The sequence below is a fragment of the Mustela putorius genome, unplaced genomic scaffold, assembly GCF_011764305.1.
Source record: "Mustela putorius furo isolate JIRA1106 unplaced genomic scaffold, ASM1176430v1.1 tig00003858_pilon_pilon_pilon, whole genome shotgun sequence".
Taxonomy (NCBI): domain Eukaryota; kingdom Metazoa; phylum Chordata; class Mammalia; order Carnivora; family Mustelidae; genus Mustela; species Mustela putorius.
The window spans coordinates 43574201-43601316 of NW_025422010.1; the positions used below are offsets into that span (position 1 = coordinate 43574201).

Here is a 27116-nt window from a genome sequence, read left to right on the forward strand (position 1 = left end):
CTTAATGCTCTTTGTTTCAAGGTCTTTGACTTGCGTCAGTGTCACCGTCAGATGCAGCAGCAGGCGGCCACTGCACAGGCTGCAGCCGCCGCCCAGGCGGCAGCTGTGGCGGGAAACATCCCTGGCCCCGGATCAGTAGGTGGAATAGCTCCAGCTATCAGTAAGTATGCTTTCAGTTTTTTGTCTTAAAGTGTAATAGCTGGTATTTTATCTTGATTCACTCAGTTGCTTAGTTACTTTAGGCAATAATAGAAAACTAAACTACTTTTTTTATTGGGATAATAACATTTTTGAACTAAAAAACTGTTCTGTAATAGTTGCCCTTTGTCTAGGACCCTACTTTCATTCTTTCTGTATCAAAAAGGGAGTATGGGATAAAGGACAAAGGGGCTGTTGTTAGATTATATCGCTCAATCTCCTGTTATTTTGTTGTTGTTGTTGTTGTTGATGCTTTTAATTCTTACCTCACCAGCAAGGGTGGGTTGTAATCACTGACGTGCTTGGCTTTATTCTAGAAGGAAAGCATATTTCAATTTCAGAATTAGGTACTTCTCCAAGTTTTTTTTTAAGTATGCTAAGCATGGAGAGAAAACTAAGTGAGGGTGGTATTTTGATAACTTGTAGACTTTTTTTTAATTTTAGGGTAAAATTGAACTGTGTGCCAGGTTTCACACTGATGGGGAATTTTTTACTGCAGAGTTAAACTCCTGACTATAGACTTTTATGATGGAAACACGTGGCACCCATCTTCCACGTCTGAAGGCATAACTAGTGATTCATTCAACCCCTGTTCTTAACCTCTTCAGTGTGGTAAGCAAATCACACTGGCTAAGAAAACTGCAGTGGCCCTGCAGGTTTCTCTACAGCACATGCAGACGCCTCCCATTAGATTCACTGTGATACTGATGAGTGGAGATTGACTATATGACTGTATGTTCTGACTGGAAAATTAGCTGCAGAATCTCCTTTGTGACTTATGTTCAGGAGTTTACAGTGTAGAGGTAGATAAGACATATCCAGTTAGAGAATTGGCTTTTTAAATAATTGGAGCATCCAAACCATTAATTTGCTAGTTTTGATGTTATAAACATGCTTTTACTAAAGAGTCCAGAGCTATTGTTAAATTTCTCATTCTTAACTACTGCCCCCATTGAGTAATGGCATGGGATCTCTGGGACACTGTGAACTTAAGAGACAGACATCCTCTGGGTCACCCAAGAAATCCTTAGCGGAACCAGGGCTGTTAACTGTCTCCCAGTTAGTCAGGTCTTACTTTGAATGAGGCTGTTCAAACAGACAGTAAGGTTCTTAGAACCAATCTGTGGACATGTGCTGCCTCTTAAAAACAAGGTTTTTTTGTTTGTTTGTTTTTTGTTTTTTTAACCCTTCACCTCTCCTTCTAAAGAGAAAAATAGATGGGGTGTTGGTGGATTGTGGTAACTTATTTTATAATTGCTGGTAGCTAGAAGACTCGTGTGGAATGTGCATTGTCTTAACCGAAAGCTTTCAGTCCCTGTTGATGAAGTGTAGATCTACACGTACTTCTTGGCACTTTGACAGAGAAGTTATATGCTGGGGAGCATGAAGTAAAGCTGGTTGGTCACTTTGTTAACAAGGTGTAGGGAGGATGGAAGACCCAGCCTGTCCCTCTGACGTCTTCCAATCTTCTCCGTTAGGTTTGTCAGCGGCTGCCGGCATTGGCGTTGATGACCTGCGTCGCTTGTGCATACTCAGGATGAGTTTTGTGAAAGGCTGGGGACCGGATTACCCAAGACAAAGCATCAAAGAAACGCCTTGCTGGATTGAGATTCACTTACACCGGGCCCTCCAGCTCTTAGATGAAGTGCTTCACACCATGCCTATTGCCGACCCACAGCCTTTAGACTGAGGTCTTTCACGGTCGGGGCCCTTAACGTTGTCAGGATGATGGACTATAAGATACAATCCTGTTTATAATCCGAAGATATATTTCACTTTTGTTCTGCTTTATCTTTTCATAAAGGGTTGAAAAGTGTGTTTGCTGCCTTGCTCCTAGCAGACAGAAACTGGATTAAAACAATTTTTTTTTCTATTTAGAACTTTTCAGGCATGGCTCAGAGCTTGAAGATCAGGAAAAACACATTCTTATTAAATCCTCACCAGTTATGTATGAAGGAATCATTCCAGTGCTGGAAAATTTAGCCCTTTAAAATGTCTTAGAGTCTTTTATATGCAGAACATTGATACATGTGTTATTCTACAGAATAAATTCAATATTGCTGATTTTAAAGGAGAGAAGTTCTCAAAGTTAATTCACCTATGTTATTTTGTGTGCGAGTTGTTGTTGTTGAACATACTTTACTCCAAATATTGTGCCATGTGGGTGAGTTAATTTTACCAAGAGCAACTTCACTCTGTGTTTAAAAAATAAGATAGTAATGTATTATAACCTTTTATCCAGAATATTTTTTTGCAAGTTAAACTAGTGAAGATGATTTCAATTCAGATGGTCTTGCAACTTCAGTTTTATTTTTGCCAAGGCAAAACACTAATCTGTGTATATTGAGAATTCCTTCAATTACCCCACAAAGAAATACCATTTAAAATTAACATTTGTTATCCCTGTTGGATAACTATTTATCAAGAAATACTCTTGCCCTGTTATACAGTAGATGTATTCTTCTCTATTTCTAGGCATAAGGTTGGTCACTAAGTAGCCTAGAAGAGGAGTTTCTTTCCTTCATGAATTCATAAGGAAAGGTTTTGTATTTTTAAAAACACTAAAAGCAGTGTCACTCCACCTAATATCTCACTGTTCTGCAAAGGTGGCAATGCTTAAACTAAAAGTGAGTATTTTGGAAACTGCTAAATTCTATGTTAAATACTGTGCAGAATAATGGAAACATTACAGTTCATAATAGGTAGTTTGGATATTTTTGTACTTGATTTGATGTGTGACTTTTTTTTCGTATACTGTTTAAATCATGTATGTTATGACATTGTTTAAAATTCAGTTTTTGTATCTTGGGGCAAGACTGCAAACTTTTTATACCTTTTGGTTATTCTAAGCCCTTTGCCATCAATGATCATATCAATTGGCAGTGACTTTGTATAGAGAATTTACGTAGAAAAGTTGCAAATGTATTGACTGTACCACAGACACAATATGTATGCTTTTTACTTAGCTAGTAGCATAAATAAAACCGAATCTCAACATACAAAGTTGAATTCTAGGTTTGATTTTTAAAGTTTTGTTTTCTTTTGCACTTTTGAGTTAAACCTCAGAAGCAGAACACCTTCTAAATGACAGGCAGCAGCCAGTACTATCCGGCAGCTTTGGTTTCCCTCACACTCTGCCAGGACTTCCCCATGGACATTTTGTATCAAGTATAGGTTGGTTGGGTTTTTTTTTTTTTTAAAGCTTTTATTTTACTGTAGCAAAATAAGCCTGATTGTCTACAAGATAAATAGGTTGTCTACAGGATAAACAGTGTGAAATAAAACCAAGGGTTATCTTTGAGATCCTTTTACTTATTGCTTGGTGGGCCTTCTTAAATGTAATGATTCTTAAGGTGTGTGACAAGTTTGAGATTTGATAAGCACTATGCATAATAGTCATCCATCTGTCGACTTGAGTGGGTAAGTCGTCTATGTCCTTGCTCAGAAGGTCTTCTTTGTAAGACCATTCTGGAAACCACTGAGTTTGCTTATTGCTGTGATGTAAACATAGATCTTGTTCCGAGCTACATGTCTTTTGTTTTAAAATAATTTCTCTGCTGGCTCATTTGAGCTCTTCAGTACTACAGAAAACTTTTGTTAAAGACCTACTTTTAATCTATAAATGTTTGGTGATTCAAGTTTTATTGGCAGATTTAAAAAAAAAAGATATCTTCATTCTCTAGAAATTGCTGACTTTAGGTCTATTTTACTGTGGATGAAGAATAGGAGTGAAGGGAGAGATTTTTAAAATTCAGATTATTTGATTAGGATCATTAGCGTGCTATGATATCATCCATCACCTCCTTTTCTCCTTTAGGCAAGGTTTTCATGTTTAGTCATCTGGGGAAAGTATGTGGAAAATATTCGCTTAGAAGTCTATCTTTGAAGCCAAGCCACCTGTCTTGGTTTCTTTCTGCTAAGAGCCATAATGTTACTACGTATGTAGGAGTACTTCTAGTTATTAATTGCTTTATATTTGTACCTAGATTCAGTCACCTGCTTTTGAGAACACAACTAGTATGTTAATGATCAGTTATTTCTGAGAACTTAGTTGTCAAACAGTATTTCCATTTCTTAGAGCTAGTCATCTTTGATGAGTAAGACTCAAGATTCACTAGGTTTAAAATTTTACAGCTACTTTAGGGTAGGATAGTTTCCTCAGTTCTCAGAATCTGATTATTATAAGGATATGGTTCTGGGTAGGTTTTCTCTAGCTGTTTCGTATCTCAGTATGTTGAATTTCATTGAAAGCTGAGTGAGAGTTGAATCAAGTACCTTTATAATCCAGTATGAGGCCATTCCATTTTGGTCCAGTGCCTTTCAGTACATTATCAAAGGGAATCCTTAATGGTGTTGCCTTTATTTTCCAGGGAGTAGATTGTTTTATGGGATATAAGCTGTCTCATTTTTTATAGTATGCTACCCCTGGTATACAAAGATAATGATAGTAAATCACTGCCATATAACCTTGTTTTTCTAGAAGCATGGCTCATTTGTGTCGACCTACTCACTAAATAGGTCTCTTATCACGAGTCTTCCTGTAATCATCGTAGATTTACAGGCTGGGTGGTTAGCTTAAGGATTACCATACTCTAATTATCCAGGTAAACTGAAGACATATTAGCTGTGTTGTATTTCAAAGTTAAAAATGCATTTTTGTGGGGAAGGGCATGGTGTTAAGGGGGATATTTGTAATGGAAATTTTGAAGGCAAAATAAAATGCTCTTCCAGATGATAGACATTTTACTTTAAAAGTTTATTGTAGTTATCTTTTTGACTCTGCCCATCTGGAGAGGGAAATTTTACATTTTCCCTTGGTGCTCCTTATGCATCTGTGGAGGTGAAATATTTCTATTCCTGGTTTGATGGTAACTGGTTAATAGTTACTAGCTGTTATGCAAAATTAGAATAATTCTGATCTTTTTTAGAGTTGTTTGGAAGAAGCAGTTTTATTCTGAGTAGGGCAGAATCCTTTTTGTTGATAGTTTTCTATGGTTGGCTCCTTTCATTATTAACTCATTTTACTGGCATTTTATTTAACGATAACAGATTAGGCGGATGAATTTTAGTTACTGAGGTAACTGAGTACATGAAAGCAATTACCTGTAAAATCACCTACCAACTTTTTAGTAGATGGAGCTAAGACTAGCAGATAATAACAACATGAGGAAATGCTTTCTTTTTTATTTTTATTTTTTTTTCAGTTTTCAAAGCTTTTTCTTATACTATTTCACTTGATCTTTACAGTAACTCTGAGAAGGAGTTAGAGGGAAGGAAATGTCTTTTTTTTTTTTTTTTCTTTCTAAAGGCAGACCTCATCTTGTCGCAGATAGCTATCTGTAAATAGTAGCCTAAATTCTTCTTTGGAAAGTTTATAGAAGATAGGCTCTGAGAATCTTTTGTGTAAACCTTTCCTTTTCTTTTTTTTTTTTCTGACAACTAGGTAATTTCTCCTAAGAGCTTTCAGGAAGGATATATAAGGTTAGTGGGCACATTCATAGAAGCAACCTCAGCTTGGTCTTGTCCCTAGCGTCTGTCCCAATGCTACTGGGTTGTTTATCTTGTTTATCTGCTGTTACTGTGGAATGGCATTTTCTGCATTATCCAAACTTGCCTTATTTAAGCAGTAAACCTTTTTTATTTTAGCCATTTTGAGGGGGGTGGAGTTATTTAATATGTATATCAAAGAACATACTAGGCATGTTTCTTTTGTCTTTGTAGATGTCCAAGGCTGCTGAGGTTTTGCCTTGATAAACTAAATGGTCATAGACTGCTCTGGTTTTTGAATGTTTACTTTTTTTTTTATGCACATACCCTCCAACATTCTCTTCCGACCACTTCATGTGTACCTCCCCTTAAGAGTTTCTTCTTTCCTTTCGGATTCGTTTTACCAGCTGCTTGGGCAAGAAAACGAAATAACTAGACCTACTAGAACCACCTTTAAAACACTAGGAAAACTGGGATGGGTCTTAAGAAACTTTCCTGTAAAGTACCGAAAAGGCCTTCTTCAGTGCTTCGGTGTCTCATTGGTCCGACCGCTTAGACTGTTTCCTTACGCTTTGCTGACTTCCAGGTAGCTGCGGTAGGGAGACATGGGTCCTGTTCATATTTCCACCCTTTGAAAGATTTTGAAAGGTTTTGTTGCTTCCACTTCAATCCTGCTCATACAAAAACTGGAGTCACAAGACTCACTACATTAGCATCAGTAGTCAGAGCAGTACCATTGCCTAGAGAATACCAGCCAAAAAACGGACAACAAAAAATAAACTTGAGAAACGAGAGGGTTGTTTCTGTTTGTTCGGGTGTTCCCTTTTGAGCCCTATCTTCTGGCTTTCCTCCTCTCCAGATATTTTTGACCTATAGGTGCCTTTATGAAAATTGAGGGTCTGATATCCTGTCCTAAGGAATAGCTAAAAGTAATCGCTGATGTTTTCAGGGATTTTAACATCAGACTTGAATGAATGAATGAACCATACTCCTTCCTTCCTTGTTTCTTTCCTTCCTTTCTTCCTCTCTCCTTCTTCCCTCCCCCCACCCTTGTAGGAAGAACTGAGGTGAAGACAATCATTTCTCTCTATTGATGTGGATAGTTTTCACAGTAGATCTCAGAGCCCGTGTTCTTGTTCAAGCTAAAACTAGTGGCTCTGGGCTGGCACCAGGTACACTCTGGCTTGCACTCTGCTACTAATCTGATGTGTGACCTTGGGCAGGTCATTTGCCTTCTCTGGGCCTCAGTTGCCTCATCTGTAAAATGAGGGAGTTGGATTAGATGTGTCCTTCCAGCTCTGAAATTTAAGTGACCTTGCCTACCTTGCAGCAGGCTTTGATTTCTTCCTTCCGTTTTGCTCTGCTGTTTGAGGGGGCTTTTTCCTTATTTCCACATTATTCAAATGAGATTAGGCGTAATATTTTATTATTATTCTCCAGTGGACAAGAAGTTACATAATATGTTCTTGAGACTTAAATTTAACCAAAGGCCTAGCACCACCTTGGGGGGCTGCAATAAAAACTTAAAAAAAAAGCTGAGAGGAGGGGAAAACCTTCATTTTATTTTCCCGTCATCTCTATTAAAGGTTTCTCAAGGCTTTTTTTTTTTTTTTTTTGAGTTATGGCATTCCACTTTTTGGGTGGGTATGTGTGTGACACCATCCTTTTAAGTGCTATGTGCTGGTAATTTTTTTTTTCCGACTAAAATGAATTGAAAACTTATTATAAATGCCTGATGATACTAGAGGTCATTGGTTTCTTATCTCTGGTCTTTGGTTCCTTATCTCTTTTAAGTTCAAAACAGGGAAATTCCTCTGGATAGCATCAGTTAAGATGGTTCATATGATAGAAGAAAATAATACCAGTGGATGATCATTTACTTTATTCTTGGCTCTTTTTAGGTGCATTTTGTTTAGAAGACTTTTGGGTGGAGTGTTCCTTTCAGAGTACTTTTTCACCTTATTCTTCGATAAGTATAATTAATGAACTTGGCTTTTCAAGGACCTTGAGAGCCTTCCTTGGGAGTGGGTCAAGGGTGGGGGGTTGGGGAGTCCTGGTAGAGGCCAGCTCTGTGCTAGCTGGAGAGGAAGGAATGAAACCAACTGCTATTGCCATGGCTGCTTGTCATTCATAGAAGGACTCATGGGCTTGGATTGGTTAAAAGGCTAAACAGGTACCTGAGAAACTTCTCCAAGTATGGGGTTCTTCTGGCCAATGCCTTGGACATGTGAGTTAAGGGAACAGCATGAATGCTTGTAGATGATGCAAACCTGGTGGGCTGCAGAACCATTTGGATGAAGTGACTGGAGGTTGGGGACTGATTTGGTGGTGGTATTTCCCAACTCTGTCTCCTCTCCTGAAATCAGAGTAATGCAGCTATGCCAAAACCCAGAGAAGAGCCACACTTAGCTTCTGCTTTTGGGAAAACTGGTCAGCTAAAGCTCCGGTAGTTCCTTTGTGGCTTTCTGTATACTTTTGTCTGGTTGAAGTCTGTGGCTAAAAAATAGTTGAACCTTTCTTGAGAACTCTGTAACAAAGTATGTTTTTGATTAAAAAAGAAAGCCAATTAAATCATTATGGGCTCATTCTTTTTCTTAAGCTTGTGGATGTCTTAAATCTGGAAAGAGTTTCTAATCACTTAGAGAATTCTCAAACTTGAGGACAACAGTTTCCTTCACTGCTTTGTGACCACTGAAATGGAAAATGGAAAATACATCATGTCAGATATGACCATGGAAGAATAGTACCCTTTCTTTACTCATTTCTAAAAGGACAGGGTGGAGAAATAGTAGTTGAAGAGGTAGATGCTAAGGGATTATGAGGCCCATGCTTAAGGAGAGACAGACATCGAAAATTAGAGACCCTGCCTTGCCCATCTAAGAATTAAGGAAAGCTATTAGCTTACTAGCTCCCTGTTCTCTGAATTGGGAGTCAAGATAGGTGGGAATGAGTTCAAGTAAGGTGACTCTATGGCAATGTCCTATCAATTGCATGATGAAATCAATATTTTCTTTCTGATCTTGCTGACATAAGTTCTAGAGATGTTTGTTAGTTTATTATTATGTTCCCATCTGACCTGAAGTTTTATAGTATTTTATTTTAGGTTAGAACTTGAAAGCGGTGGTAGCTTGGCATTCTTTGGGGAAAAAAAACATTTCTTTATGAAGCACTTAAGAATAAAGGGCAGTTGTATGTATTCATCTCTGCCCTTTGCTCGTGACCCCTAATTCCTTATGCTTTATCCCATGTCCTGCCTCATCAAAGCCCCTTCAATCCTTCCTACCCCCATCATCTCACTGGGATAAATTGCCGTAATCGTTCCCCTCACCCTTTTCTATCTTAAAAGAGTAATTATTTTCAGTTCTGGCCATACTTTGGGATGGCACCCATTTCTGTATTTTGACTTAGTTCTGTTGAGCCACCACTTTGGTCTCAGACAGATGGACAGAATGGGTTTAGAAGACCAGCAAATTTATCTCCAGTAGAGGTACCCTAAAAGAATGGCTAAAGGAAGTTTTCTAAACAGAAAGGAAATGACAAAAGAGAAAATTGAAGAGAGAAAAAACATGGTAAGCATAAATACAAATATAGTAGTAGGCTTTCCTTTTCATCATGAGTTTTCTAAATTCATGTTTGAGTGCTAAAGCCAAAATTATAACATTATCTGCGAAGGGTAATTCTAAATGTATATAGAGGGAATATTTGAAACTACTGAAAAGCAATATAAAGAGAGACACTCAAATACTATAGATACAAATGTAATTATAAAAAAAAAAAAAAAGCTCAAATGGCGCCTGGGTGGCTCAGTGGGTTAATCCTCTGCCTTCGGCTCAGGTTATGATCTCAGGATCCTGGGATCGAGCCCTGCATTGGGCTCTCTGTTCAGCAGGGAACCTGGTTCTGCCCCCCGCCCCCGCCTCTCTGCCTACTTGTGATCTCTCTCTGTGTTAAATAAATAAAGTCTTAAAAAAAATAAAAGCTCAAGTAACTTACAATGAGGCAGGAAAGAAAACAAGCAGAAAATAAAATGGCAGGCATAAGCGTTAACCTATTAATTACATTAAATGCAAATGGTCTAAATATACCAATTAAAAGACACTTACTGGCAAGTTGAATTAAGAAACTAACTGTAACTGTCCGCAGGGAACACACCTCAATAATCTAGTAATATAGGCAAGCTGAAAGAAAAAGTAGGGAAGATACATATCAGGTAAAAATTAAAAGCAGTAGTGGCTATGTTCATACTAGATTTCAGAGCAAAAACAATAAGAAAAAATAGAGAGGAACATTATTTAATGATAAAAAGGACAATCCATTACGATAGAGTGATCCTTACTGTGTGTACACCAAATCACAGAGCTGTAAAATGTGTGACGCAAAAAGTGATAGAACTAGAGAAATGAACATCCTCAGTTGTAGTTGGCAACTTCAACATCTTAATTAATAGAACAATTAGATGTAAAATCATCAAAGATACAGAAACCATCCAACAACAACACCAAAATGCATATGCTTTTCAAGTGTAAACATACTATATTCCAAGATAAATTATATCCTGGATAGACCCAAAGCTCAACAAATTTTAAAAATTGAAGTCCTAACAGATATTCTCTGACCATAATGGAATCAAACTGGGAATGAATAATAGAGAACAAGAAAATCCCCAAACACATAGAAACAACAAACAACATCTTAAAAAAAATAAATAAATAAATAAAAAATCCATGGGTCAAAAAGCATCCAGGGAAATTAAAAGAACAAAACAACAACAACAAAAAAAACCCCACAAAACACGGAACTGAAAGAAAAGTGAAAATAAAACATACTGATAATTGTGAGATACAGCTAATTTAAGAGTGAAAGGGAAATTTATGACACTAACTACAAATACTAGAGAAGAGGAAAAATCTCAAATCCAAGCTTCAACTTCAGACACCTAGAAAAAACCCAAATAAGCAAGTAAGCAGAAGGAAGGAAATAAAGAGCAGAAACCCATATAATTGAAACAAAAACAATAAAGAATATCAATGAAACAAAGAGCTGGTTCTTTGGAAAGTTAAGTAAAATCAACAAACCTCCAGCAAGACTGACCAAAGAGAAGATACAGATTACCAGTGTGAGGTACAGGATATCACTTCCAGACTCTGGAGACATTAAAAGGATAATAAGGGAACGATGAAACAACGTTATGCACATTTGTCAACTTCCATGATTTTAACATCTAATTTTCAACAATTTGTTGAAAAACACACTTTAGCAGTTCACCCATTATGAAATAAATCATTTGAATAGCTCTATAGCTTTTAAGGAAATTGAATTCATAATTATAAAATTCCCCAAAAGAGGGGCACCTGGCTGGCTCAGTGGGAAGAGCATGACTCTTGATCTCAGGATTTTAAGTTCGAACCCAATGGTGGGTGTAGCGATTACTTAAATAAATAATAAATTTTAAAAAATCCCGAAAATGAAATTTCCAGTCTCAGATGGTTTCTCTGGAGATTCTGACAAACAAAGAATTATAATAATTACACTAACTACACAGTCTTTTCCAGAAAAGAGAAGTGAAGGGAACACTTCCTAATTCACTGTATGAAGCTAGCATTCTCCTGATAAAAAGCCAAAGACAATGCAAAAAATATCTCCCTTGAATATACCTGCAAAGAAGTCCTTGACAAAATTTTAGCAAATAGAATTCAGCAACATATAAAACATACAGTGTTTGCCAGGGGCTGAGGAGGGGATAGGCTGGGAGGTCAGTGGGTGTGAAGGTAAGAGGGTAACAGAGGGATCTTGGTAGTGATGGAGATGTGTATCCAGACCGTCAATGTCAATGTCCCGGTGTGGTACTGGGATACATAGCTTAGCAAGCTGTTCGTGTGGGGGATTTCTCTGTATCTCTCTGCAAATGACTATAATTGTTTCAAAATTAAAAGTTTAACTTAAGAAAGTCATTGCCGACTGTCCAACTCCAGGGTTTGGGGCTTTGGGCCCTCAAGAGCTCTGTGGTGAGTGTGCCCCCAGCAGCCGCTGCCTGCCGTTACTCCTGAGCAAAGTCAAGAGTGGTCCTGCGTGGTGGGTCATTTTCTGGAATCTGCAAAGCTCCCACAAGCAGCACACGGTCTTCAGAACCCACTGCTCCATCTCCCTTTCCACTTCTTAGATACCCTTTTAACTGCCCCTCATCTGATGCTTAATACTATGTTGTCCACTTAAAACATTTGTTCAGAAGGTAGATCTCAATGTCCAGTGTTCTTATGACGGTAAAATTAAAAAAAAAAAGACAAACCACAAAAAACTTCGGGGTCTCCTGGGTGGCTCAGGTCGTGATCTCAGGCTCGAGCCCCATGTGGGTCCCAGTGTGGAGTCTGATGGAAAAACTCTCACTCTGTCTCCCTCTGCCCCTCCCCCTGCTCATGCTATAAACAAACAAACAAATACAATTTTAAGTCCTTACTGTAACAAAAAAATGGAAAAAATGTCATTACTGTAGCATTTGTAATGAAACCATCAGTTATCTTTTCAGAAATTTAAAAAGCGAAAAGAAAATCCTTCATTTTAATCTATGCGTACTATTTCTGGTGACTTTTGTTCTTTTGTGTAGATCTGAGTTTCCAGTTGGCATATTTTTTTTATGCTTCAAGAATTTCCTTAACATTTCTTACAGTGCTGGTCTGCTGGCAGTACATTTTCTCAGTTTTTGTTTGAGAAAGTTTTGGCATCGTTTTTGAAAATTCCACTGGATAAAGAATTCTAGACCTACAGGTGTTTTTGTTTTTTTTTTTTTTTAGCACTTTAAAGATTTTATTACATTGTGGGTGAAGATGAATGTGTGTGAACTGAAAGGACATGTCAGGAAGAGAAGTAACACGTGGAGTTTAGGTCTGTGAGCAGCGATCTCCTCGACAAAAACAACCAAAAAAATCTAGGGCTGGGCAAGATTTCCATTTCAACTCCTGTACTCCTGGCTGGAGCAGGAAACTCAGTCTGCATTGCTAAACTCAGAACATCCCCTCCAAAAACAGCTTTTTACCCAAGCAGGGCTGCCTCCCTCCAGATCACAGGACCCAGCCCAAGAAGCCAAATCCCATGCTGTGGGCTAGGAACCCAGGAGTCCTGGGGGCTTCATAGGAGGACAGAGGCCAAAAGGGGGAGAGGACTGGAATTCTCAGCCCGACTAGCACCTCCTGGCTTTCGTCATACTCTGTGAGTCTTACTGCAGCAGGACCTTGGCACCTAAGCCAATAAGTGGGGTCACACTTTTATGTTCCCACCTACTGGGAACTATTTCTGCGTTTTCTAGTCAGTTTCATTGGTTTGCCTATTCCTGTATTATTACTATACTATTTAAATTCCTTATAGATTTGTAATTTAATACATGTGATTTAATATATAGTCATATTAGTATATTAATACACAATGACATATTTTCAATCTCTGAATACATAATCATATATTTTATTTTATTGTTTAAAGATTTTAGTTATTTAATTGATGGACAGAGACACAGCGAGAGAGGGACCATAAGCAGTGGGAGTGGGAGAGGGAGCCTTCCCATCAAGCAGGCAGCCTCATATGGGGCTTGATCCCAGGACCTTGGGATCATGGCCTGAGCCAAAGGCAGATGCTTAATGACTGAGCCACCCAGGTGCCCCATAATAATATATTTTACTTCTTGTAGGGCTAGTGCTCTATTTTATTGTAAAAATTCCCAACACACATAGAGCATAGTAACAGAAATTTCTTTACTGTTCACCTCCTACTTCATTTTCCCCCCTAAAGCTAACAAACCCTTTACCAATGTTTTATAGCCTTCTATCTTCTAATCTTTTCCCATTGTATATTTATACACACATATAGTTTATTTTTTGCTCACACCAGCAGATCTATATTACAGCATTTTATTAGCTCCAAGATGCCATCAATAATAACTTACACACATACTACCAAGAAGAGACTATAATGCCAGGTAAACTATGACATATGCTTTCTTTTCACTTATAATTTTTATTTGACATTTATTGGAAGAGTTTAGACTGACTTACACAAAGTGGTTCTTTTTTGTATTATTTCTCAAGTCCATACATTAAACAGAAACACAAGTTGGTTCAGGTGTTTGCTACAATTTCTGAATGTTCAGAATCTGGCTTTTTTGCATCTCTTCGGACCCCTTTTCACACACTGTGTCCAGAGCCTTGTGGCAGCCTTTCTTAAAAGATGACTTTGCTACTGTCTCAGGGAGTTTTTCCAGGGTTGCAGTTGTCGATTCTAACACTTCCTTGATTTCCCAGGAATTAACAGAAAGCTGTTAGGTGGTAGGACTCACGTTCCTTCATCAGATGGTCCTTTAATGGGTTTGTTAACTAAAATCTTCGGGGTTGGGGCGTCTGCGTGGCTCAGTGGGTTAGGGCTTTGCCTTCAGCTCAGGTCATCATCTCAGGGTCCTGGGATCGAGCCCCACATTGGGCTCTCTGCTCACCAGGGAGTCTACCTCCCCTCCGCCCCACCTGCCTCTCTGCCTGCTTGTGATCTTTCTCTGTCACATAAATAAATAAAATCTTAAAAAAAAAAAATAGAATCTTCAGGGTTCACCCATGCTCAGGCAACATAGCTATATCCTGACTGGCACCAAGCCAATGACATTTAAAAGAAGCCATTCATTGTAATGTACTTCTGATTTTCAGAGGTGTTGAAATGTGTTAAGATGTGTGTCTTGGAGTCAATTGATAAAATATGTCAGTATTTTTTCTGTAATTTCCTTTTCTCACCTAATGAAATGTGCAGGAGATCTTCTCACGTTCATTCATAGAGGCTTGCCTGAGATTTTACGGGGAAAACCTGCAGCATTCCACAGTGTGAATATTCCACAATTTATCTAGCCACTGTTCTATTATGGATAACTGCCTTGTTTCCAAATATTATGAAAATGCTACAGTAATTACTGTTCACACTATTCACTGACAATGGACATTATTAACTTAGAAATTGTGCCAATAACATTGGATTAAGAGTGATGTCTTGCTGTGGTTTTACTTTGCATTTCCCTGATTACTGGTAAGAAAAGAAGCTTTTTTGTGTTTATGGTCCGCTTTATTTTTGGTGAATGGCTTGTTCCTAATCTAGTTGTTCGGAATTTTAAAATTTATCAGTACAGACTTTTATGTATTCCGGATCTGGATATTTATCCTTTGCCGGTTATATATGTAAATGATTTCTTCCAGGCAGATCCTTCCTTTTAGTTTTGTTTTTGGCTGCAGTGTTCAATAGAAATTTTGAATTGATGGAGCCACATCTCTCAGGAATTTCCTTTAGAAGCTTTTGTGTTCTACGTTTTGCTTAGGAAGGCTCCCCCACTCAAAGATTATACAAATATTCTTTCTTCTGTCTTGTAACATCACAGTATTTTGCAGGTTGTGTGGTTATCTCAGTCATTTAATTCAGTCCTGATTTTATATATGATGTGAGGTTTAGAGACCAAACTTTCATTTTTTCCAAAGGGATACCTAATCAATTCAACACTGTTTATTAAACCACTTGGTCGCTGATTTATTTCTTGGTATGCCTCCTTTATGATGAACAAAACTTTCATATATGCATGTTTCGTTCTGGGCCCATTATTGCATTCCATTGATCTGATCTATCTGTATCCTTGAGCCAAGACCAGGAAAGTTCTCCTGCCTTTGAAATGTGTTTGAGTGCCTCCTGAGACAAATTACCCCTCACTGCTTTTCTTTTTCCATTTGCAGGGAAAGGTGTATGCAGTCATTAAAGGGTTGACCACCTGGATTAGTTGTCTCCTGCTGTGTGACAAATCACCACATACAGAGCAGATGTAATAATTAAGCCCCATCTGTATACTCCCAGTTTCCAGGGTTAGCGAGTCTGGCACATTTTCACTGGTTTTCATGAGGCTGACATCAGTGTGTCGTCCTCACCAGAGGCTCCGAAAGGTCTGCATCAAAGCTTCCTCAAGCTGTTTTTGCAGAATTCATTTCCCTAGGGTTGGAGGACCGAGGTCCCCGTGCTCTTGCTAGGGGTTGGTTGGGGACTGCTCCTAGGGGACCTAGGGGCGGCGCTCAGGTCTGCCAAGTGGCCACATCAGCCATGGAGGGCCTCCCTCGGGTCAAACCTCTCACACATGGCGCTCTTGGATTTCCTCTTCCATGACCAGCTGAAGAAAATCGCTTTTAAAGTGCTTATATGCTTTGGACAGGCCCACCCAGATAATCGCCCTATTTTAAGGTCAGCTGTGCCGTATAATGTCACCTACTCACAGGCATGAATGGATTATTCAATTCAGGAAAGGTGCACCTGAAGTGAAATCTTGGGGTCCATCGTACAATTCTGCTTATCACATCACCCAAAAGCAGTACAAAAGAGAGGTCTTTTCCTTTGGGTAAGAGGTTATTTCTGAGCACTGTTCTGTGCGAGGCATGGGTGGCGTGTGTGTGTGTGTGTGTGTGTGTGTGTGTAGAGGACCTCCAAAGAAGCCCAAGTGTAGTTTCTACCAGGAGCTCATAGTCTGATAGGGTTATCCATTAAAGGAAGCCGGGGGCACATGACTTCCCAGATGTCTTCTCTTTCCCACGTGAGTATCTCCAGCAACCTCAGTCGCTGCCATCCAGAGATGGAAATGGCCACTAGATGTCTCTCCATTACTTCTCTCCTGCTGAGTAGGAGTAGGGGGAGTGGGGCAAAGACAGAACTTTGCTTCAGGCCTCATCAGTGTAGTCCCTGCCTTAAGTGGAGGTCAGCCAGGGTCACCAGTCTCCTGTGAAAGAAGCTGGAGGATCTGGGAAAGCTTCCTGGAGGAGGTCGGCTTTGAACTTGGCCTTGAAGTTTGGGAAGAATTTCAACAGGAAGAGCTGGGCACAGGAAGGGTGATCATCCAGGAATGACACGGCAGAGGCACGGATATGGCAGCCTGTGGGCTTTTCCTGGAAGGGCGAACAGCAGGGTGCAGGGGGACCCCCCCGAGAGTGTGTGCACGGACGAGCAGGAGCAGGAACGCCGTCGGGTCTGGACTAGACAAGGCAGAGGAGGTCAAACTTCGGTGAGGTTGCCTGCTCAGCTGGACTCAGGGTGACGCTAGAATGATTTTTGCCACTGCCCAGGGGGAGAGGCTTTATTCCAAGTTAATATTCCACATTAACACCTAACATTGAAAGAGAAAGAGAAACTGGCATCGCCAAGACCACAAAGTATCCCTCATGAGCTAGTAAGAGGGGACAGGACTCACAGTGGAAACAAGTACATCTTTGCAGTGTGCAAGTTAGGTTCCCCCCACCCCCCCATAAGTGCTGCCGGCCTTTAGCCGGCTGGGACAGACCACGCCTCTGGAGCTGCAGTTTTAACTGAGCCAAGTGCCACTTGTTATGGGTTATGGGTTGAATTGTGACCCTCCCGCAAACAAACAAACAAAAAACAAAAAAACAAAAACAAAAACAAACAAAGCAGCAACAAAAGAACAAAAACAAAAAACAACATGTTGAAGTCCTGACTCCTGGTATCTGGGATTGTGACCTTACTCTGGAAATAGGGTCTTTGCAGATGTAATCAAGTTAAGACAAGGTCATGGGGGCAGGCCCTAACCCGACAGGACCGGTGTCCTTATTGATAGAACAGAGACAAACTGACATGTGGGGAGAGGGCCACAGGAGGACGGAGACCCAGCCCCGAGACTGATCTGGGAGCCAAGGAATGCCATCATCAGCCACCACCAGAGGCCGCCGGAAAAGTCAAGGAAGTGTTCACCCCTGAGGGTTTCAAAAGGAGTGTGGCTGTGCCCATACCTTGATTCTGCAGTTCTATGAAAGAGTAAGTTTCTGGTGCTCACTTGTGGTCTAGAACTGTGAGAAAGTAAGTTTATGTTGCTTTAAGCCACTTGCTTGTGGTGCTTTGTTATGGCTGCTGTAGGAAATTAGTACTGCATTCATTGTTCATTCTTTAAACACATCACCTTTGCTCCCTGAGCCAGGCTCTGTGCTGGGGGCTTCAGGCCATGTATGTCTCTGCGGGGTGAGATCCTGGCAGCCCCTGTCACAGGGTACCGAAGGGAACCCACTGAGAACCGGAGCCTCAGTCTGCAAAGACGTGGGGCACGTGGCGCGGGATGCTAATGGCTCTGTGAAGTCATCCAGGACAAGGTTCGAGCAGCGGGACTTGACTGATCACTTCCTGGGGTCCCAGAGGAGCCCTTCCATGGTACCCAGAAGTCCCACAGAAAGGGGTGCTCAGGAAGGACAGGGAGTGATGTGCACAGTGTCCTGAGAGTGAAAACAGTGCAGGAATCTCTGCGTGGCTTCCATAAAGCAGTAGCTGGCAGCCACCTGGAGCCCGTCTGTCCTAGGGCAGGGTCTTGGCATGGGTCAGACCTGAGGTTATTCATTATTACACCTTCAGCAGCTTCTGGAACTTTTTAAAGTTTCACTTTCTTTACCTGGACAACACTGACAGACATAGTTAACATCTGAGGCTTGATGTGAGGATAAAATGAGAAAAATGTATGTAAACATAGGTAACAATGTGCGGGTGCATAGGAAGGGGCCAGTACAATTCAGCCACCACGGCTACCAGAAGACTCTTCTTTTTTTTTTTTTTTTTTTTTTTTAAGATTTTATTTATTTATTTGACAGAGATCACAAGTAGGCAGAGAGGCAGGCAGAGAGAGAGGAGGAAGCAGGCTCCCCGCTGAGCAGAGAGCCCGATGGGCGCCAAAGGCAGAGGCTTTAACCCACTGAGCCATCCAGGCACCCCTCACCAGAAGACTCTTAATGGAAAACCACTATGTTTGGGGGATGACCTTTTAGATGTACAGGCCTGACTAGCATATCAATGTGTCCACTGCAGGGGGGCTGCTTTGAGCTCCCCATCTGGGCACTAGTGCCCTCCTCCCCTGCCCTCTGCAGCCCCTGCCATGTGGGGCATGTCCTGGGACCCCCTGATCTGACACCTGCAGGGCTGATGCTACGAGATTTGGACACCGGCAGCCGGATTTCAGGTGACAGCATGAAGCAAAGGACCCCTCGGTCCCCTGGTTGGGGGACTCATCTTCAGCGCCGGCTCTAAATTCCCCAGATCTGCCAGGCGAAGGGGCCGGCAGGAGCGGTGTTCGCGGTGGAGACCAACAGGTAGTCCGGGGACAGGTATCCTGGCTGGGGGGAGACTGGAGTCAGAGGTGTGGCCGGTGGGACCCTGGCGCCGGCTTGTCCCCAGGAGGGGCAGAGGAACCGGGGAGAGCGGCCGGGGGGGCGAACTGGCAGGGGATGGAGGAGCGCGGCCAGAGCCGGCTGCGGCGGGGAGCAGAGGGAAGGAGCTCGGGGCCCACCAGGCAACAGGCAGGGGCGGCGGGAGGTGCCTCTCGAGCTTTCCGCTTCCCGCGCGGACCAGCAGGTGCCGCTCTTGCCCCGCGAAGGCCGCGGGAGCGTCGGCCCTTCGAGGCGCCGCCTTCCCTCCTTCCCCAGCACCTCCCGAGTTAGACCTGGTCCTGCAAAGATGACCCTCGGCTCATCTTGAGTCGCTCGCCGTGGCCCCAAAGCCCGATGGCGGAGGCCTGCGCAGAGTGAACGGGGCCGCCGCCTGCGGACACACGTGCCGGGCCCACCTGCGGCCCCTGCGGCCCCTGCGGCCCCTGCGGCCCCTGCGGCCCCTGCGGCCCCTGCGGCCCCTGCGGCCCCTGCGGCCCCTGCGGCCGGGGAACCCCACTGACTCCGAGGTTCCCGACGCCTAGATTTCTGCAGATCAAGGATGTTCAGTCCGATGCTGCAAGGACTCCTGGGAAACACTGTGTGACAGCGGTCGTTTGTGTCCCCAAGAGCCGGGGTCCTGCAGAAGAAGTAGGCCAGGTCCTTACTTGCCGACGACCTGGCGCTGGCGGAGTGAGCTCTGCTCAGGACAGACGCCCGCTCGCTGGGACCGTCCAGCTTGGAGGCCTGCAGGCTTCCCGGGCCCCTTCTCTTCCTGGGGCCCCGCGGGGCTCTCCAGGGCTCAGAAGCCTCCCGTCCAAGCTAGTGGCTTGGGTTCAGAGCCCCCGAAGGGCCGTCATTACCCCACGGGCGTCAGCTCTGCGAGGAGCCCCTGTGGCTGACGGGGCAGCCGCCCTGAGCATGGGGAGCTGAAGGCCGGCGAGGAAATTGCACAGCCAGGCCCGGGCGGCAGAACAACGGCTGACGTTTAGTAAGCACTTACTGCATGCCACGCACTGTTGCACGCACATTACCTGTAATGACTCAGTCCTCCTAAAGACTTTGTAAGGGAATATGATCGCCGTTGTACAGAGGAGGGGGAGCGAGGTACAGAGATCTTAAGCCTCTCTGTGACTCAGTTTCCTGAAAGTCCGACAGTTTTGAAGGAAAGTCCTCTAAAGACCCCACGGGCAAGGAGTTCACTGACCTGTGGATCCGGAGGGAAGAGCCCCATCCCCCACTGCGTTAGCCAGAAGTTATTTTACTGAACTAGAAGGCAGTTTCATGGTGAGTAAGTGGCAAGGTGTAAGGGTGAGACTAGGAAAATGCTGTGTGTTTTTTGTTTGTTTGTTTGTTTGTTTGTTTTGTATACAATGAGCTGAAAGAAGAGCTTTAGAAAAAATTGCCCTAGAGCTTGGGGGAAGCTTCTCGGAACAGCCGGAGAATTTTTCTCCTCAATCGCCCCCTGGTGGACAGGGCGCGCAGTGCCGCCGCCTTGGCAAAGTCCCAGAAGGTCCGCCCTGGACGGGATTTCTCACCCTGGTGATGGAAGGCCTCCGGGTGTGGGCAAGAGGCAGCTTGACCCGTAGACACGATGCTGGAAGGGATCCTCCTCGAGTGACTGTCCGTTTGGAGGCCCCCGACAGGCGGGCATTTGTGGTGTGTGCGCCGTGGGGCGGCGGCGATGCTGGGCAGAGATGGACCAGAAGGAGCTGATGCGCGGTGGTCGGAAGCCGCGAACGGGTGAGAAATTCTATCACCAGAGAGAAGAGGGCTTGGCACAAGCCTGGGTCTCAAGTCTGCCCCGCCCAGGCCAGGGCGGCCCTGCAGTCACTTCCTTCCAGGCGGGGAGGCCTGGATTCCCCCAGGACCGCCCTCAGAGGCCCCAGGAGGAATGAGCTCATCAGAAGTCTTCCAGCGCACCGAGGATGGGGGGCGAGAAGGGAGAGGACGGGCAGGGGTGAGGAGCGGCCCCCGGTGCCCCGGGGGGTTGCCTGTGTCCGTGCCTACTGCCTCCCCAGGCGGCCCCAGGTCCCTGAGCCCTCCCACGGCCCATTCGGGTAGGCAAATAGCTTTAGGGTGCAAGCCTCCTTCAGAATGATGTACTCCCATCAGCCAGCGTGCAGGAACCTTCAAGGTTATTACAGAAGAGCCCACCGATTGCCCAGACCCCACCGATTGCCAGCTCCAAGGCAAAGAGGCTTGGAGGCTTCCTAGCGGGAGGACCCTCTCCCACAGTGCTGGGTGGAGTGGCTGGGGCTCCCCGTCAGCCAGAGGGTCACGGGGGTCAACGACCAACACACTGACCACCATCTGCACCCACAGGCCATTCTGTTCTTCACTTTCACTGCATGAGATAACCAATTCTTTTTTAAAAAATTATTTTTAATAATAAAATTTAAAAAAGAACACAGGTTTGTGACTCATCAGGCTTACACTCTGCACAGCACTCAATTGGTTATGATATAACCAATTCTTTATAAAATAGGCTTTGGGGGTGCCTGGGTGGCTCAGTGGGTTAAAGCCTGTGCCTTCAGCTCAGGTCATGATTCCAGGGTCCTGCGATTGAACCCCGCATGGGCTTTCTGCTCTGCAGGGAGCCTGCTTCCTTCTCTCTCTCTGCCTGCCAATCTGCCTACTTGTGATCTCTGTCAAATAAATAAATAAAATCTTTAAAAAAAAATAGGCTTTGTGTGAGACCCTTTTGCCCAAGTGCAGGCTCACCTACGTGTTCTGAGCAAGTTTCCAGAAGGCTAATCTATGGTGTTCCATAGGTTTGCTACAGGAAAAACATTTTCAACTCACAGGATTTTCAATGCACAGTGGATTTATCAGGATGTGACCCCCTTGGAAGCTGAGGATCAGTTGCAGGTGATTAGGTCTGGGAGAGAAACGAGGGAGAAAAAGGATGCTGCAGGTGAGGTCAGAGGGAGGAGCGTTTCCTTTGGAAGGAGCCTCAGGGAGCGAGGCCCAGGGCTCCGCGGTGGTCACCAGCAATAACTCCCAAGTCCCCTGCTCGGGGCTGATCCTAGCTCTTCCACTAACTGTCCTGGCCTTCATTCTTCTGAGCCTTGGTTCCTCATCTGTAGAATGGGGATAATCACACCCCTCACAGGGCTGTGAAAGGATTCAATGAATTCACGTATCTGACTCACTCAGCTTGGTGACTGGCTTGCAGTGAGCGCTCGGTAAGGGGCGGCTGGTACAGGTGATCCTTGGACAATCGGGGGTGTGGGGAGGCTGATTGGGGGCGTGGACCTATGCCCCCTCAACCCCCGCACCGCTGAAAATCTGAGTGTGACTTCTGACTCCCCCCAGACTTAACTACTAATAGCCTGCTGTTGAGCTGAAGCCTTAGCGATCACATAAACTGTCAAGGAACACGTGGTTTGTATGTTCTATGGACTATATACCGTATTCTGATGAGAAACGCAGCTAGAGAAAAGAAAATGTTATTAAGAAAATCATAAGAGAGGGGCGCCTGGGTGGTTGGGTCCGTTAAGCATCTGCCTTCGGCTCAGGTCATGATCCCAGGGTCCTGGGATCGAGCCCCGAATCGGGCTCCCTGCTTCTTCGGTGACCCTGCTTCTCCCTCTTCCTCTGCCTGCTGCTCTGCCTGCTTGTGCTCTCTACCTCTCTGTCAAATAAATTTTAAAAAAATCTTTAAAAAATCATAAGAGAAAAATACATTTACACTACTGTATTTATTAAAAACACAGCAACAACAATACTACCACCCTGTGCACACGTGGGCCCGCACAGTTCAAACTTGTGTTCCTCAAGGGTCAACAGTATTATTTTTCCTTCGAAGTGAAAACTTAGAGAACTAGCGACCACGAGCAGGGAGGACCCATGGGGACCTCCATCCTAGTCGTTTCTCCTACAGGTGAGGGAACAACAGCCCAGAAAGCTGCTCTCCCTGCTAGCTCCTGGGCCTTGAGCCCAGCCCCTACCAGCTCCTTTCTCCGCCAGATCGCCGCCAAGTCAGGACCACGCTCCCGGGAATCTGGGTCTTGCCATAATGCAGCACCTGGGGGAGGGGTGGGGAAGCACCATGGTCTGTCTGTGCCTTGGTCAGGGTGCCAGGCACAGACCACCCAACCCTGAAGTGTTGAAGCCAGCAGCCACACAAAGGCGACTTACACATGTCACTAGCAAGTCTGGGGTGCTTTTCAGGGGCAGGTGGACCTGGAACCAGAAACGACACGCTCCTTTGTGCTTACTCAGGTGGGCTTGGTCCCCAGGTAGGCTCTCTTCGTCGGGGGTAAGGGCAGCCACTAGCAACTACAAGCCTATGTTGTCTTCCTGTTTTAAAATGTGGGTTTATTATTCAGATAAGGTGAGGCCCACCAATCTGGAAACAATTGCCACTGAAAAGATCGTTGGCTACTTGCTTCCCTAGAGAATGGATCTCCCTGGAGGTCGTTTCCCTAGAGATGGCTCACCATGTCAAGCAGGGCCATGCAGGTCAGGAAGCCGAGAGGGGCAGGAAGAAAACCAGGGCAGGAGCCTTATGGTTTTCGTGGGAATGGATGAGTCAGGTAAGCAGGCTGAGCAGGTTTCGGATTGGCTATTTTGAATAATTTCAGAGGGCCCTGGGGTAATTAAGGCAGAGAGCGAGCCCAGCAATGAGGGGTTTGAGGGTGTGGGCTGTGGATGGTTAGTCTGCATATGGAAGGCTTGCTCGCCGGAGAATCATTTGCTGTTTCTAGGAACCAGTTAGCCCTGTGAGGGGCAGTCTTGCCAGGGTCAGTGAGGCCCCAGATTATAAAACATCAGAAATACAGAAAAAACAAAACAGAATACGCCTCACGGTGAAGAATGAGGTTGTCCGCATTGTCCGCTAACGTCCTGGAGAGGCTCTGGCTGGCCCACTTGTGTGATACATTTAACACTAAATGCTGGAGAGGGTGCCGGGAAACTGGGCCTCTCGTGCATTGTGGACATGAAATGGTGAAGACACTCTGAAAATGGCCCAGCGGTTTCTTAAAAAACTAAGCCGATGTATGACCTGGCAATGATATATTTATGCCAGAGAAATGGAAGTTTCTGTCCACCTGAAAATCTGTACATGAATATTTATAAGTTTATTTTGTAGTAGCCCCCCAAAAGCCAATCTCAAATGGTCACATACTATATGATTCATTTATACATTCTTTTAAAAAAAGATTGTATTTATTTGAGAGAGAGAGAGAGAGCACAGAAGCAGGGGCAGAGGGAGAAGGGAGAAGCAGGCTACCCGCTGAGCAGGGAGCCCGATGTGGGTCTTGATCCCAGGACCCTGGCATTGTGATCTGAACTGAAGGCAGAGGCTTAACCAACAGAGCCATCCAGGCGCCCCTCATTTATACATTCTTGAAATGACAAAATCAGAGAGATTGAGAAGAGGTCCCTGGTTGCCAGGCATTAGGGACGGCTTGGGCAGAAGGGGCCGCACGAGGGAAGCCTTTCTCGTTCTGGAATAGTTCCATATCTTGCCTGGGGTGCTGCTTATGGGAATCTGCAGCGATAATGGCTCAACACAACACACATTGTATCAAAGTCATTTTCTTGTCCTTGATACTGTGCTGTACTTATCTAAGATGTAACCACTGGGGGGGAGCTGGGTGAAGAGTACCGGGCTCTCTCTGTCCTATTTTTGCAACTTCCCGTGAGTCTATAATCACTTTAAAGTTTATTTTATTTTATTTTATTTATATATTTGACACAGAGAGAGAGATCACAAGTAGACAGAGTAGCAGGCAGAGAGATGGGGGAAGCAGGGTCCTCACTGAGCAGAGTGCCTGATGCGGGGCTCGATCCCAGGACCCTGGGATCATGACCTGAGCCGAAGGCAGAGGCTTTAACCCACTGAGCCCCCCAGGCGCCTCGAGTCTATAACCATTTTAGAATGAAAAGTAAACAGATCTGAGAGTATCTTAGCTCTGAAGGGTATGAAAACCCTTGAGAACTATGGCTGTGTAAGGTCACAACCCCAGTGGCCTGGAGGAAAGGTGTGGGTCCCTGCCGGGTTCTTCTGCTTGTGTCCTAGGAGGAGACAGACTCTCGTTTTGTTCTTCCATCGACCTGGCTACGATTCTGCTGAGTGATGAGCTTCAAAGCGAATCAACCCCGTTAGCTTCAGAAAGGAAGAAATAAAGACCAAGGGTCTTTAGAAACAAGAAGGCTGATGGAATTTTATGTATCCAGCCAAAATGAATTCTTACTGGCAACCTGCGAAACGCTTCCAATATTCAGCGAAGTGATCAGGGGACACTTTTCTGTGCGCCGTGGTTGTAGGCACACATAAAATATAAAAGCATGGGGCGCCTGGGTGGCTCAGTAGGTTAAGCAACTGCCTTTGGCTCAGGTCATGATCCTGGAGTCCTGGGATCGAGTCCCGCATGGGGCTCCCTGCTCGGCAGGGAGTCTGCTTCTCCCTCTGACCCTCCCCCTTCTCATGCTCTCTCTCCCTCTCTCATTCTCTCTCTCTCTCACACACACACAGAATAAATAAAAATCTTTAAAAAAATATAAAAGCATATGGATGAGAACAGAAAGAGAATAACCAAAATGAGTATGATTTTACAGGAGTAGGATTAAGGGTGGGAGTTCCTGCTCTGCTTTTTAAACTATTTGTGAGTTGTTTGTGGTATTTTTATTTAGTTGACATTTTATTTTATTTTTAAACGTATACTCCAAGATATATTCTTCTTCCTTGTCCGCCAGCAACTATTTTAGCCAGCTTCTTCTGTATTCCTTCCGTATTTTCTTGATGTAAATCCAAGCAAGCCTGAATGAGATTCTTTCCCTGCCTCATTCTACCATAAAAGTAGCCTTCTAAACCATGGTTTCTGCTTGTTTCCCCCCCCCACCACCACCACTCAATCCTATCATGCATGGTACTTTCCCCCTAAACAAACAAAAGGGAAAAACAAAGGAGCAAACAGAAGTGTGAATGTTGTGATTAGCAGCGGGGGCAGGCGCTCCAGGATTCTGCATTGAGAGCTCACCTGGTCGGTCAAAGTTTGTGCCACCTCCTTCGACTCCAGAGCTTTGTCTCCGCTCATTTTCTAGTGACATGAAGGACATAACATCCTTTGCCATCTACCCAGCAAGCACGGCTCCCCATTCCAGGCAATTGCACAAGTGTCCGCTTCCACACTGATTCGTCAGTTTTGAGGACTGGATGGGAATAGGCAGCGGCAGAGAGCGTGACCCTGCTGGACGCATGTCACCATGACAGTGAGGCTGCTGCGAGGGGCCCTGGCTCCGGAGGCTGCCTGGTGCCGTCAGGCTGCTGACCTCCCATGGCAGGCCTTGTCATGCTTCCTCTCTTCTGGAAGCCGCAGGTGTCTGGGTGTGGCCGGCCCCGCATCCTGGAGACAGGGCTGGGCTCCAGGGCGGTGAGGTGGGGTGCCACCAGGGACAGAGGACCGCCAGATGGTCGGGAAAGTAGCAGAAGCGCCAAGCTGAGCATCTCACCAGTGGTGACTGCCCTCAGCCTGGCTGAATTCCTGTCCTCCTCCTCCCTGTGCCTGGATGTGGCTCTTGGGAAAAGCCAAGAGGGGGCCGTGGAGGAGACTGACTGTATCGAATTTTGCTCCCACTCTGAGATACATTATCTGTCCCTGGGGCAGAAGAACCAACAAACAGCCGACCAATGCTGGTGACCTGGCCCTGGAGCGTTAGAGAGAAGCCCCAGATCTCAGACACCCTGGCCCTCGGGGCCCCCACTTCCCAGCCAGCTCCCAGCATCCAGTGGACGGCCACCTCAAGGGGCCTCAGTTTTCTTAGGGCAAATGACTAAACGGCCACCTTCCCTTTCATCCTGGGATGCAGCAGAAAGAAGTTAGCCGGGGCTGGCACAGTCGGGTGTCCACGGTGAGGAGGGAGCTAAGTGGGGGCGCAGCCAGGGAGAAAAGATCTTTTTGCTGGAACATGAAGCCCTCTTGGCTTAGATTTGATTTTTTTGCCTCGATGGAGCAAGATATGGAATCCATTTCCCCTTCCTCCTACCCCTGCTCCAAGAAGAACCGCGGGTCAAGTTGAGTGCCAGCCGCCCAAGGCCCCGCAGGGGAGAGGGTGGGCGGCGGCGGCAGGGCTGCGGGGAGAGGGGTTCTGTGGGTTCGGGGCCACATCCCCACATCCGATGGGCAGCTGCTGGGAGCGCCGGCAGGCAGCTGCCAGGCAGGAAAGCAAGCCTCGTGTTGCCAGGGCTCATTCTTCAGAAGTGGAAGCCATATTTTTATTGATGTTTCCTAATGTTGA

General features: G+C 44.6%; 1 protein-coding gene across 5 annotated transcripts in view; it reads left to right on the top strand.

Moving 5' to 3' along the window:
- The window catches only part of SMAD4 (SMAD family member 4), a 57261-nt gene extending 49005 nt beyond the window's left edge, over positions 1 to 8256 (top strand). For 4 of the 5 annotated variants that reach the window (XM_045065632.1, XM_045065633.1, XM_045065630.1 and 1 more), the window contains 2 exons: positions 22 to 160; positions 1677 to 8256. In XM_045065632.1, the coding sequence (XP_044921567.1) occupies positions 22 to 160; positions 1677 to 1888 (351 nt within the window). In that variant the 3' untranslated portion in view covers positions 1889 to 8256. Of the gene's footprint in view, positions 1 to 21; positions 161 to 697; positions 811 to 1676 lie in introns of all 5 variants that reach the window. The other variant, XR_006602128.1, reaches the window with a different exon arrangement.
- Positions 8257 to 27116: the final 18860 nt, after the last annotated feature.